Genomic DNA, 14,617 nt, shown 5'->3' with positions numbered 1-14,617 from the left:
AATTAATTAAAGTAAACACAACCCATATCCTGTGTGGAGAAAATGATTTTGTGCAACATTTTCAAATGTGATGGAGATCTTCATTTCAGGGGTCCCATATGGGTGGCGCATATGTGTTTATTTACACATATGTGTATGTGGAGGGGTTGGGTGTATAAGCCTAAACCTAGTCCAGCTGCTTCCACTACTAATCACACATGGGGACCCATGCAGCTGGCGCTCACACAAACCGGCTCTGTGCTGATCAAGCCAGTGTAAGCCAGTTCAAACTGGCCAGAACTAGTTCTTACCACAGATGGCTGGCCTTTTTTTTTTTTTTTTTTTTTTTTTTTTTCAGGAGGTTTGAGGGATTGGGGATTGTCATTTATTGGTTTAGGAGGTAGAGTAGGAGCAAAATATGTCTTTTGCATTATTTCAAAACTCCTGAAGTTCATCTTGCCCAAATGGAATTGGGTGGCAAAATTAAAATGGTAAACTGATTATTCGTTGGCGCCAGTAACTACAGCTCCAATTTCTCTAATTTTATTAAAGAAGTTGAATAAAGCGGTTAAGCAAAGCAGACATTGTTTTTTCTTTTTTATGGGCTGCGTGATTTAATATTCTAATAAAAATGTCAAGGGGTGATGAGATAGAATTTTCAGGAAATCGAAGTTAAATTGATTAGCTCCCATGAATAAGCGGGCCTTCCCTACAGCACCAAGAGTTTTCATTAAAAGCAGTTCAACAAAAGGAAATTATGGAAATCAGAAAAAAAGTCAGCTGAAGGATTCTTTTGTTTAAAGCGGCACCAATTGAATTAACTAGGGTTATTGGTTTTCATGTGGTTCTGCCTGTCTGCTGCTTTGCTTCAAAAGTCTTAGCAATAAATCCTAGGGAGCAGCAGTCCTTTGATTTTTAACCCTGTGTTTTCTCTTTCTTTCTAGTAAATGTCATGCGATGTTCGGTTTGCCACCAGGACTACAAGCAAAGTGACATTATCGACAATTACTTTGTCAAAGACACAACGGAAGCTACCAGCACATCTGATGAAAAAGCTGCACAGGTATTGCTAACAGTCATTTTTGCCTAACTTGAGTGCTTCAATTCTTTTCAGCTCTCTTCCGAACAAGCTGTAACGCTTATTTGCGTTTCTCTGTGTTGCTTCTGTATTTCTAAGGTGTGCACAAGCTGTGAAGACAACGCTGGGACAGTAGGCTTTTGTGTGGAGTGTGGAGAATGGTTGTGTAAAACCTGTGTGGAGGCCCATCAGAGAGTGAAAATTACCAAGGACCACAAAATCCGTACAAAGGAAGATGCTGATGCTGCGTCTGGTAAGAACAGTTAAGAGTTAGAAGCTAAACTCCCAAAGCCTGAGACAGAAAATCTTTTGGGTAGTATTTATTAGACACTACAAAAAATGTCATGGGTATTAGAGAGTGGATTATTGTGAAAACCCTTGAGGGTTGAACCATAATAAGATTTTTTTTATTATTATTTATTTATTTTTCCCAGATTGAATCTTGAGCCTAGAAGATCATTCTGTAAATAAATATGACAAAACATATAGGTAGCACTTCAACAATGGGTTTAAAAAAATTAATATATGTTTTTTCTGTTTTCAAATTTGACGACAGGACAGAGGCCAGTTTTCTGTCCCATCCACAGGAAAAAAACCCTAGAGGCTTAAAGTCATTGTATCTTAGATTATTCTGGCATACAGTTATGCTTAAAATGATTCATACCTCAGACACATTTAGATTTTAATCATTATTTTCTATTGATCTACATGTTTGTTCTGAATGGAAGCAATACTAGTAATGACAAATCAAAAATGAAAGTGGAGACATCAAAATGGATAAGAAATGAGGAAGTGTAACATTTTGTGAATCCCAACTTATCTTTCAGTCAAACTATGTCATTGTATGAGGAAGACACTAAGTTGCTTGAAAAAAATCATGCCTGTATTTCTTTAGGACAACAGTAGCATTAAGAAGTGATTTGTGTCACTATACAGCAGCACACAGTAACTACATTTAGTCATATTACCAAGTTTAGTGGGTTTTGGATACTCTCATTGAGCAAAAGGTGGGTTAAATAGTAAAATAACACTCCCGATGATACGAACAGCTTTGGGGATTTTAAACATCATTAATTGGTATTTATTGAGAGAATAAATTAAAATTCTTGTCATAAGAAATGTTTCACAATAAATGACAAAACATGCTCACCCTAAACAAAACGGACGTCCATATTATTAATTTTTTGTTTTCTTTCTTTGCCATGTCTGGTTTAGTCCAATCAGGCAACACGTGTAGCAGCTGTTCAAATTTTTAAATGTTCTTTGATGTTTTTTATTTTTTTTTTATTTTTTTATTTTTTTGTTATTAAATTTCCTCCTTCCATTGTTTCAACAGATTCTGTCAACACGACAGGACAGAGGCCAGTTTTCTGTCCCATCCACAGGCAGGAACCTCTGAAACTTTTCTGCGAGACATGCGACACTCTAACGTGTCGGGACTGTCAGCTTCTGGAGCACAAGGAGCACAGGCATGTCAACGTTTTGTATCTAATAAAGCAAATTTTTTTTCCTTTAAAAAAAACCCAATTCCATAATTACTAAAATAATCTTTAGTTGCAGTCCCATTTTTTTTACAGTGTTAAATGTGTGGAAAGCGGATGCATAAGCATTATGTTCCCATGACATTGTGTCTTTCTACCCCATAGAAATGAAAAACGCCCAAATTCACTAGAAAAATTAAGTGTGAAATAGTTGAGAAAATCAAACTTAACGACTTGTTTGTTTCAAGGAATTATGAAACCCTCTTAAATTTTTTTAATTATTGCATTCCTCCCAGAAAATGAATTTATGAATATTTCTCTACAAGACCTTGACTCATTTTTGGACTCATGTCCGTATCTGTTTACTTCTGGTGACATGTAACCTTTAAGGACTGTAAATACCACACAAGCGCTGACAAATGGATTTATTTATGCGATGTTGCTAGAACACATTTTGTTTATCTTACAAACAAGCCAAATGCAGAACTTCTGGGAAAACCAAGATGGTAGGAAAACAGCATTTCTTTCTATAAACCCTGAAAGTAGGAATTATTCAGTTCCTGCAGCGTATGTACAGGCCTTCAGAAATTAATTTATTAATTGAACCTGATTGTGACTTGGTTTTATTCTCTTTTATCAGGTACCAGTTTCTGGAAGAAGCTTTCCAGAACCATAAAGGAATCATCGAAGCCAACATGGCCAAACTACAGGAAAAAAAGAACTATGTCCATTACTCTGTGTCTCAATTGCAAAACAGGTGGGTTCAGGTTTCTGTGTGCTTCATCTATTTTCACAATCTCTGAACAGTTTTGTATTTGACTTGTATTTGTGTGGAATTAATTTGTGGGTGTTTTGTTGTTTGTTTTTTACTTAATACAGGTTAAAAGAACTGGGTGAGACGCATAGAAAAGTGGAACATGAGATCAAAATTGCTGTATTCACTCTTATAAATGAAATCAACAAAAAGGGCAAAGCATTACTTCAGCAGTTAGAGGTAAGACTGTATTGAAACTTATTTTAAACTTCAGAATCATTATTTCTAAATGCTAAGATCTAGATAGAACATAGCTGACACTCGTGAGATTTAATGACAGTGCTGCGATAGAAGACTGAATAAAAATACAAAAGTTTTGCACTTTGAAGAAAGATGCTTTTTGATTTACGTCTGAAATTAATATTTAATTTTTCACCTGATATATTTTTTGGAGCTTTTAGTTGTTTTGCTCTTTTTTTTCTTTTTTTTACTTCAGAACCTGAAACTACAAAGCCCCTTGAGGGACATAAAAGGAAAAAAAAAAAAAAACGTTCTCATACCCAACATATACTATCTTGTACACATCACATGCACAAGATCTTACACCTCCATTTCCCTGCTGAAGGGCAAAAAACTGACGATTACAATTTGTTTTAGCTGTCAAATTGTCAACAAAGGAGGCTATTTCTTTTATATATGTATCGGTGATGTATAAAAGAAAAAGGGTTGCAGTGTTTTGATGGTAATTTGTCAACACTATCACTATTACCACAAGATCAGAATTTTTTTTAATTTAAATTAAAAACGGTGAGGGAGAGGGAAGTAGGTCAGCTAATCTAGCTTGACTTTGACAGTCATGACATCGACAGTGAGGAAAATAAGTATAAGGAACACCCTGCGACTTTGTAAGTTCTCCCACTTAGAAATCATGGAGGTTTCTGAAATTTTCATCTCAGATGCATGTCCATTGTGAGAAACATAACCAAAAAAATAATAATCTGGAAATCACAGTGTGTGAATATTTGATTTATTTGTGTTATACTGCTGCAAGTAAGTATTTGAACACCTGCCAATCAGCAAAAATTTTGGCCCTCAAAGATCTGTTAGCCCGCCTCTAAAAAGCCCACCTCCACTCCACTCATTCTAAATTAGAAGCATCTGTTTGAGGTCGTTAGCTGCATGAAGACTCCTGTCCACCCCCACACAATCGGTAAGAATCCAACTACTAACGTGGCTAAGACCAAAGAGCTGTCCAAAGACACCAGAGACAGAATTGCCTCCACAAGGCTGGAAGGGGCCTCAGTGCAATTGCCAAGCAGCTTTGAGGAAAAAGATCAACAGTTGGAGAAATTATTCGAAAATGGAATGAGTCAGGGCTAGTGCACTACACTACTGTTCGTGTTCAATGAAAACAGCATTCTCTGTGAACCGGCTCCTCCTATAGGCAAACTATCTGGACCGGCAGGAAGGTTATAACTAGATGTCTATTTTTTTATGATCTAGTTTGTTGGATTTTTATTCATTATCGCACTGCTTTTGTCTAGGGTCTTCTATTATAGAATAGAATAGAATTCAACTTTATTGTCATTGCACTGTCACATGTACAAAACAACAAAATGTCTATCCAGAAGTGCTATACAGGATATAAATATTTATAAACAGGTGTACAAAGATATAAACAGAGAATAATATTGACATGCGATTTACAGATTATATAAAGATTGTATACAGATCATGTATGTGTGTGAGGGGAACAGTCTGGGGATGGGGGGGGGGGGGACAGTCCTTTGAAATGACAGTGTTAAATGCTGAACTAAAGTCTAAGAACAGCATTCTGGCATAAGTGTTCTTGTTGTCCAGGTGAGAAAGGACAAAGTGCAGCGCTATGGAGACCACATCCTCTGTGCTCCTATTCTGCCTGTATGCAAATTGGTGGGGATCCAGTTTGGGGGGCTGGGGGGGAGACAGGATCTGAGGTGTTCTAGGACCAGCCGCTCCAAGCACTTGGTGATGATGGGAGTGAGGGCTACTGGACGATAGTCATTGAGTCTGGTCCGGTTGAAATTCTTAAGAATTGGGACGATGAAGGTAGACTTGAAGCAGGTCGGTACCACGGCGCGGGCGAGGGACAGGTTGAAAATCAGGACCATCAGGACCCGCAGCCTTGTTGGATTTAATCCTGCTCAGAGCCGCTCCTACATCAGTGGAGAGGAGAGTCAGTGGCTGTTGATCTGGGGTGATGGCTGTCTTAATTGCAGTTGTAGTGTTCCCTCTCTCAAAACTAGCATAGAAGTTGTTAAGCTCGTTGAGGAAGGAGACATCAGAGGAGGTGGGGGAGGTGTTGGGGTTCTTGTAATCTGCGAGAATCTGAAGGCCTTGCTACATGCGTCGGGGGTTGGAGTTGGAAAAGTGATCCTCCACCTTCCTTTTGTAGTGGTGTTTGGCCTTCTTGATTCCCCTCTTCAGCTCAGCCCTGGCTGCGCCGTAGGTCTGTGCATCCCCTGACCTGAAGGCGATGTTACGGGCCTTCAGCAGGAGACCAACATCTCGGTTCATCCAGGGTTTCTGGTTGGGGTACATGGTGATGCGTTTGTGGATGTGACACAGTCTATGGTGGTGGAGATGTGGTCCAGTACAGATGAGGTGTACTGATCCAAGTCTGTGTGGTGGAAAGTATTCCAATCTGTATTCCTGAACTGGTTCTGAAGCACAACGTCTGAGCCCTCTGGCCACACCTTTACTGTCCTCACAGTGGGTTTCACATGTTGGATGAGTGGTGAGTACCGAGGTGTGACCGAGGACTATCTTCTCAAAGCACCGCATAATGACTGGGGCTACTGCAACTGGGTAGTAGTCGTTTAAGTCAGTGACAGCTTCTGGCTTGATGATAGAAGACTTCAGGAAAATGGGGACAGATTGAAAATGTCTAAAATGTCACATGTCTAAAAAGTCTTGTACATTAACCAAGACATTGGTTAATGTACAAAAATGTCATTAACCAAGACATTTTTGTCTTGGTTAATGTCAAGTTGTCATAGGAAAGGCATTTTAAATAATGTTACCTTTGCATTAAAAGCTTTATTTACCAAATGCCACATAAAGACAACAGTCATAAATATCGTTGCAGACTCCTTCATGTCCGTGACAGGTGTTGTCATGTTTATGTTCAGTTATTCCTTCCATATTTTCCTTCCATATTTCCTTCCATATTTTCAACCAAAGCAGCTGAAAATTGTTAGATGTTTTTTATGGTTTTATTTCGGATTCATTCTGTTTCTTTTTATTGCAAAATACAAACATTCAAAGGCCCTCCTTACATGGCAGGATGCAATGTGGTTTGGAATCATTTAGGAGGCAGCTTTGAGCTTTGGAATTCACTGATTCTTTTTTGGTAATGCTAACCAAATCTCCATGTTTATTCAGAGCGTGAACAAAGAGAGGAGCTTGAGGCTGATGGGTCAGCATAAGGACACCACCCAGCTGGCTCAACAGATCCACCATGTGCTCAACTTCTGCAACTGGGCCATCACTTCAGGCAGCAGCACTGCATTGCTCTATAGCAAGAGGCCGGTATGTTTCTCATAAGACTCACTTATTCACTCATGGAACATGCTAACCCAAGTAGTTTCTATCAAAATCATTAACACACACACACTAATGAATTTTACTTGAGGAAGATCCCAGTTTCTATTTGTTAACTTTTTAAGAACATTGAAGTTATGTAAGATGAAGGTTGGCAGGCTGTGCTTAATAACAATTTATAACCTCTAAGTGGGCATAGAGGAACACACTAGAACCACAACATTAGCTTAGTACTTTTGTTATTAGATGTGGTGTAGATTTAATCCTTTATCATAAGAGCACACCCAAATGAGTTGACTTTATGGTGAATGTCCTAAACTTTTGACAGAATAAAATTTTAGTGGGTCTCTTACAGATATAATTATTAATTTAATAACCTTACTCTGTGCGAATGCATGTAGATCATGTACCAGCTTCGCCAGCTCTTCAAGGCGAGACTGGAGCCAGCCCCACAGTCCAATGGAGTTGTACGGTTCTTCTGTGACCCAACGTTTTGGGCTAAAAATGTTGTTAATTTAGGTAAGTGAAACACCTTATTGTCTCTTTTAAAAAAATATTTATTCGTAATTTTTTAAAAATTGTTTTTGTTTTGAGTCATTGCTTTTAACGTGGCATTTCTCAAACTAATGTAGAAAAAAAACTACTTTCACGGCGTTTCCTATTTCCTATGATGGTAAGTGATGGCTTGTTTGTTTTTTTTTAAATCCTAGGTAATTTGGTTATTGAAAAACCTCCTCCAGTTCCACAACCTCCCAGTGTGATGGTAGGCGGACCGCCCATTTCACCAGGCCAAAGTCACCCCGGCAAACATCCTGGGCAGATCAACCTGGCTCAGCTCAGGCTGCAACACATGCAACAGGCTGCATATGCACAGCAAAAACATCAACAGCATCAGCAGCAACAACAGCAGCAGCAGCAGCAGATTCAGCAACAAATGCGTATAGCCTCCCAAATGTCTCAGCAGCATCCGAGGGCAGGCGGCCCGCCTTTGGTTCAGCAGCAGGTATGGTGAACTTCCTAATAATGGAAGGTGATTTATTATTTTTTTTATACTGTTTGTTATAATGCTGTCTTTTGTTTGAAGTTATGTATTTGTATTGTATTTGTCTCCTGTTTTTAGGGGTTTGTGATTTCTGGTAATTTTATCAATCCTGAAATGATCTCTAAACAAGTTTAAACTTCATGTAGTATATTGTGGAAGACGTACCAATAACACTTATCCTAGTTGGAAAATGCCCATTTGTTTTCTGTTTTCTTTACTTCAGGTTTATTCAGATACCTTCCCTAATTTTAATTCACTAGATCATGAAGAGATAGCCTGTGATGAAGGCTAAGCAGCTCGAACTTCGTTTCCAGATGTTGTCACACAGTGTTTTTATAAGCCTGCCAGGTCAGAAGCTTTTACACACTTGGTGACACTGCCTATATCAAATAATACCAAGAAAATTAGAAACTTTCATTTCAAGTCAAATACCGATTGCATCAAAATAAACAATCTTGAGTTACTAAATCAAAACTTCCTGAGAGGAAGGATAATTGTTTTGTTCTGGCTCTTGCGCAATAGGAAAGAGCAGATGAGCTGGCCCCGCAGGCTACAACATGAGATTCTGGTGATCTGGTGATGGACGATCACAGATCATACACTTTTTCACGGAAATTGAGCGATTATAATCAATTTATATATGTGTTTGTTTTTTCTGACTAGCCTCCAAGGCTCATCAGCATGCAGCAGCTACAAAGAACTGGAGCTATGAATGGTGGGACCAACCCTTCTATGTATCCCTCCTCCCATCACATGCGTCTGGCTGGTCCACCACAAGGCCGGATGCCCACAGCTCAGCCCAGACATAACGGACAGCAGTATGCCCCTATGATGCAGCCTCAGATACAAAGACAGGTCAGTATACACACACACATTCGAATTATGTCAGAATGAGTGTACATGTTCTCTATTGATACATTTGCAGATATTTGAGAGATGTGACAGATGAGGCTCATTTAAACAGCCAGGAAATCATTTTGGGTGGATTTTATATAAAAATCCACAAAGCATAGCTTTAGTTACACATTGTCTTAACTATCCATTGTTAATTCAGTATAATTAAACAGTTTTGAGTAATATTGGTCAGTTTGTGTTTGTTTTGTTGTGGTCTGCTGTGGTTCTCGTTAAGATAAAGATACTCCTTAAAGCTTAGCTGAAAAAGTATTCATTCCACTTTTTAAAAAAATCCTTCCAAGAAAAATAATTTGTTTAGCTGAAGAAGTAGTAAAATTGAAGATCAAAGATCTTAAATGCACAAAAAATGAGAAATTTCAAAGCAAAAATGTCAGAAAAACTAGCTACGTAAACTCTGAGTGTGCAATTCTTCAAATGTCAGAATAAAGTTGGGCTGATTTTGATCCCAAAATGCGTTGCTTCATTTCTAGTAGCAATGGAATGATCCGTAACAATAACCCCGATTAAAATAACACATTTTCACTGTTTGGCACAAAAAAAAATCTGTTGTTTATATTTGATTTTATTCAAACTTTTATGTGAAAATTAAAATAATAAACTGAATATCCCAGGAACAAGGTTGTTCCCAGAAAGTCTACTAAAACTATTGTTTGGTCAAACATAGCCAGTCTATTTCTAGACGTATTGGCATCTTCTAATCTTCTTTGTAGACAATATAGACAAGCCAACATCAGTTTCTAAAAGTCTTATCCGAAAAGATTTCTTAGCTCTGTAAATTTTAATGGATAACTTGAGGAATTTCTCTAAAAAGCTATTAGCTGAGAATAAAATACAAAGCTAAGTTTTTTGTTTTGTTTTGTCAGTCAGTTTTAGATTGAGCATGTATATGCTTTAATAGTGCATTTAAGATGCATGCTCATTCTCAGAATACAGGGAATATTCTGAGAATGAATGCTGTTTGATCATCACCACTCTGCAGATATGGAAATGTGCTGTTTGTTTTTTTTTTTTGTACATGTGAGACGAGGCAATATAAACCTCCACTATATCCAGCCCCCTTTTTTTCTGTGTCCAGATGTCTTTAGAATCTGAGATGAGCCACCAAAGGTTTCGTTTCTTACTCCAATCAGGGGTTTGGCACTTTTTTCCTTCTTTGTCATTTATGTGTCTTGTGCAGCATGTGTGGTTGATCACCTGCATGATCATGAAGTCCTGTTGTTTCAAAGGCACATTATGAATAGTTGTTTGTTGTTGTTTTCATTTAAGAGTGACTCTCTCTTTAATGTTCCCAATGTTTCTTCTCCTCCCATTTGTTTTTCCGTATATCTTATTTTACTTTTTTCTTTCTTTGTGTGTGTCCTTGCCCTCCATTTTTCTCTCTCTGTCTTTTTGCAGCATTCGAACCCTGGACACGCTGGCCCCTTTCCAGTGGCGTCCCTGCATAATGCCAGTCCCACGAGTCCGACCAGTGCCAGCATGGCCGGTGCCCACGCGCACCGCGGCCCTGCCAGCCCCATAATTGGTCCCATCGAACTCATCCCCTCCGTCACTAATCCTGAGAACCTGCCCTGCCTCCCCGAGATACCGCCCATCCAGGTGTGCATATTTTTAAATTAAAATTTTTAAAACCAAATTTAGATTTATCAAAACACTTGAGCAAAAACATGGCTTAATCCAGTTGTATTCAAGCGTTTGCTGTGTAATAATGTGAACAATTTGAGTGCTTATGCTGTTTGGCACAACACATTCTTACATCCATAGCTCTTATATTGGCCTATAAGTGAACTTTAGGACTTCTTGACGAGAAGCAAAATAACAATCTCAATTATTTTTGCTCAGTACTGAAATTCAGATTATTTGTTGCAATTACTCACTTGGGGTGAATAAACTACATTTGTGCCAAGATTTGCATATAATGGTATTTATTGGTAAGATGATGAATATTATAACAAATATCGTTAGTGGTATGGAATACTTTATAGGGCTGCACAGTGGTGCAGTTGGTAGCACTGTTGCCTTGCAGGAAGAAGGTCCTGAGTTTCTGCATGGAGTTTGCATGTTCTCCCTGTGCATGCATTGGTTCTTTCTGAGTACTCCAGCTTCCTCCCACAGTCCGAAAACATGACTGTTAATTGGTCTTTCCAAATTCTCCCTAGGTTGGTGAGTGTGTGTTGTTTGTCCTGTCTGTTTCTGCGTTGCCCTGCGACAGACTGGCGACCTGTCCAGGGTGTACCCTGCCTCTCACCCGGAACGCAGCTGGAGATAGGCACCAGCAACTCCCTACCCCAATAGAGATAAGGGTGAACAGATAATACTTTGTAAAGTAGGAATTTGGATTTATTGCAACATTTAAAATGTTTTCAAGAGTATTACTTTTGGTATTTTTGCAGTTAGTTCCATAAAGGCACCAACAAATATCAATATCTTGAAAAATGCAATTAAATACAGTTGTGCATTAAGTAATACAAATGCACTACTTCATGCAACTATTAACAATTAGTAAGTTGTTCCTTCTTCATAGGTTGTAAAGCACTTTGTCATTATCACAGGAAAATAGCACAAAATATTGTGATAAATACTTGCGTGATCATCCTTGTTAATCACTGTATTAGAAATATACTGCATCTATTTTGTCTTTGACATGGGATTTTTTTTCATTTCATATTTTTTGTTTTTAATATTGCAATGAATTTTCAGGATTTCTTAAAAAAGGAAAAAAAAAGTGGTTTAGATGGTATTTCCTCGAGGAGTGAACTCCTCAATCGTATCAACTCCGATTTCTTTAAATTTGGGCAATCGGCCGATTGCATGTGACAACAATCCTTTCCACCGATCTCACTTACATTTAAGTACCCTCCCAAGCTGCTGCATTTGTTTTTTTTTTTGGTTTTTTTTTAAAGGAAACTTAAAACTCAGGACACTTTTGTAATGATTTAAGTTGTTTTGTTTTAAATCCTGCTGAGTAGTGCTGCACAATGTGCAAACCAGCCAGCAAAAATCCATGAAAGCTGAGTAATACCGCTGCCTGCAGATAATGTCATCTAAATGATGGCTGGTTAATCCACACCGGAATATCATGTTAAGCTGGAAGAACAACGGATGCTGTTGTTACCTATGTTGCATCCTTTGCTGGTTATTTAATGCTAGGAATAAATCCAATCCTCTGTAGTTTCAGTGCAGAACTTGTGCTTTCCACATATTTAAAAGAAATCTTTATTGCCACAATAGAAAGAGCAAAGAGTCAGGGAGGAAGAATTAGACCAGAGGCCATCAGCAGGACGGTGATGCAGGGTCTTCTCAGGTAAGGAGAGATTATGACTTGCAGAGAAAAAGACGTAGGTTGGTGGAAGAAACCAGGCAGGTATCAGAAATCAGAACATTCATTCATTTACGCTCCAGAATATGTTTAGTCTGTCCTATAGGTGATGCAATGAGAAGGTCAGGTATAGTTTATGTTTAGACAGTTTTTGTTTATTATTTTAAGACATTATTTGGTGTTCTTAAAGGCTCCAGGTAATTCAATTTTAATTGATCTAAATTTTGCACATACGTGCTGCTACATTCGACTAAATTAAGAGTTGTCACTTTCTGTGTTTATGTCGTGAAAATGTCCCATTATTCTGCTACCTTGTCCTTTCCATTGTGTTTTGCGTTCCCAGTAGTAGTTTGCAAACAGGGATGGTGTTTTATTGAACATTAATGATCACTGTTGCCATAAGATACACACATGTCTAACCCTTCTTTGCTCATCTCAGATCCAATAGGCTGACTCCATGAAAGATGCATTCAGGTTCATCGTATTTATTCTTAAGAAAAAAATAAAACAAGTAGGTGGTTAACGCCAGTCTCGCAGCTTTTGTTCCTGCAGTAACAGACATCAACAAAAAAAGGGGAAATGTATAAAAAAATAAAGTCAAAGAACAAATGAACAAATTTTGACAAACTTCACATTTACAACATTGTTGCATTAAAACACTGTTACACATGCTCTGTTAATTAATCTTTTGCATGCTACCAAAACAAACCCTGGCTAGAATGTTGGTTAAACTGTTTATTTCTCATGTGCCATTGTCTGATTTTTGCATGTAAAGAAATAGGCTTTCTAGATTGTAAACAGCTTTATTAGTTTTTGCTAAAGATTATGCTAAGCTGAACATTGCTTAGAATTTTCTGATGACACAGGCACACTTGCATGTCATTGTTTAAGTCATTACTTTCCTCTTTGTAATAATAAACATGTGTATTTAATTTGAAAGGTGGCAAAAATATTTATTTTCACATTTACATAAAATAAGTGCTGTACTCAGATCACTCGGGTCAGATCAGCTGTAAAACTGCAATTAGTGCTTCATCAATGTAATATTTTTAATTCATCTTATGTGATTTTTAATGAGCCGTTCTTTGCGCTCCCACACGTCTTTTGCCTCCTGCACACCTAGAGAGGAATATGCAGTAATTAAATTGGCTTCCGTTTCTTGCCGTTTTGACATCTTGAACATCAAGTAAAAAATTTCAAGTAAATATGAATAACAATAGCTATTTTTTTATCAATTTAATTTCCAAATGATCATTTGGAACAGAAATCTAAACTGAAAGATGAATTGAGTAGCTGCATAACCCTAGTTGCACATCAATTTCAACTAGTATTTGACATAACTATTAATGTCTTATTTTCGTTAAAATGCTTCAATAAAACCTGTCACACTCATCAAGCTTGTGCTTTCATAAATATTGCTTTCACAAATTTTTTTTTGTTTCATTTTGTCTCGGTAATAGTGATAAAAGTTTGTAGTTTTCTGCTTTGTAGTTTTCCTAAACCTAAAACACACTCTTTACTTACCTTAAAAGTGTCCTAGATGTTTTAGGTCCTACATTACATTACGAACTCATGTAATAATAATATTTAATAATCTGATGAATTAAATGCTAAGAAATAGCCCTCGAATATTACAGCCTTCCAAATATTGTTTTCAAATAGTTCTTTATTGTAATATTGCACTGATTTCTCTGTTGTGCAGCTATGCTGTTTGATTCATTAGCCAAATCTTGTTGAACCTTTTTAATGCAGTTTGTCATGTAAAAATGTCTATCTTTGTTCACCCGGAGTTGGACTGACCACCAGATGCCATTGTAATACAACTCTGTCATAGCTGCAAACTCTCTGCATCTGCACATACTGACTGACACCTTCCTAAACTCTGACTTTTGTTGTCAGCTGGAAGACGCTGGTTCCAGCAATCTCGGATACCTCCTCTCTCGTTGCATCTCCGCCAGCCAACAACACCAGATGGGCTCAACAGACATGAACCCCTCTCCTGGACTGTCGACCCTTTCTCCTGGATCGTCAGGTACACGCATGCTCAAAGAGAGTCATACTTTAAACTCTCCACCCCCATGAACTTCTTAGGTAGAAAAAGTAAAATTTGCAACTTCATCACAGCACAGTCCACGTTCTTCTCTGGCAGGTCTATCCAACGCTCACACACCGGCGCGACCTTCCAGTACGTCAAGTACAGGCAGCAGAGGCAGGTAATGCAACAGAAAGCTTTGTGACGCAATAAAAAGGGGTTTGAAGAAATGGAGAAGGCATCAACAAATCAGAGCTTCAAATATAACTTGGGAACCAAGACCAGCTGTCTTCATGTGGGATTTGAGTTTTAGGTAGATGTGCTTAATAGCTTGATACAGTGTAAATTAAGACCTTAAAAAGTCTTAAATTAGTTGTAAAAATCAAAATGTATTTTAATTACATTGGACAACAGTTGTCTTTTATCTATTTTTGCAAT

General features: G+C 37.9%; 1 protein-coding gene across 5 annotated transcripts in view; it reads left to right on the top strand.

Annotated features, from left to right (window-relative positions):
• trim33 (tripartite motif containing 33) overlaps positions 1–14,617 on the top strand; it is a 31,976-nt gene that overhangs the window by 6,350 nt on the left and 11,009 nt on the right. For 3 of the 5 annotated variants that reach the window (XM_055048470.1, XM_055048467.1, XM_055048469.1), the window contains exons 2-14: positions 924–1,042; positions 1,157–1,310; positions 2,394–2,526; positions 3,179–3,295; positions 3,418–3,532; positions 6,716–6,862; positions 7,276–7,393; positions 7,585–7,877; positions 8,580–8,771; positions 9,907–9,963; positions 10,227–10,427; positions 14,047–14,179; positions 14,297–14,360. In XM_055048470.1, the coding sequence (XP_054904445.1) occupies positions 924–1,042; positions 1,157–1,310; positions 2,394–2,526; positions 3,179–3,295; positions 3,418–3,532; positions 6,716–6,862; positions 7,276–7,393; positions 7,585–7,877; positions 8,580–8,771; positions 9,907–9,963; positions 10,227–10,427; positions 14,047–14,179; positions 14,297–14,360 (1,843 nt within the window). The remainder of the gene's footprint in view (positions 1–923; positions 1,043–1,156; positions 1,311–2,393; positions 2,527–3,178; positions 3,296–3,417; positions 3,533–6,715; positions 6,863–7,275; positions 7,394–7,584; positions 7,878–8,579; positions 8,772–9,906; positions 9,964–10,226; positions 10,428–14,046; positions 14,180–14,296; positions 14,361–14,617) is intronic. The other 2 variants (XM_055048468.1, XM_055048471.1) reach the window with 1 other exon arrangement.

The sequence above is a fragment of the Poeciliopsis prolifica genome, unplaced genomic scaffold (genome assembly GCF_027474105.1).
Source record: "Poeciliopsis prolifica strain line A6 unplaced genomic scaffold, Auburn_PproV2 SCAFFOLD027, whole genome shotgun sequence".
Classification (NCBI taxonomy): Eukaryota; Metazoa; Chordata; class Actinopteri; order Cyprinodontiformes; family Poeciliidae; genus Poeciliopsis; species Poeciliopsis prolifica.
Note: the sequence above shows the minus strand (reverse complement) of the source record. Positions and strands in the feature narration are given on the sequence as shown.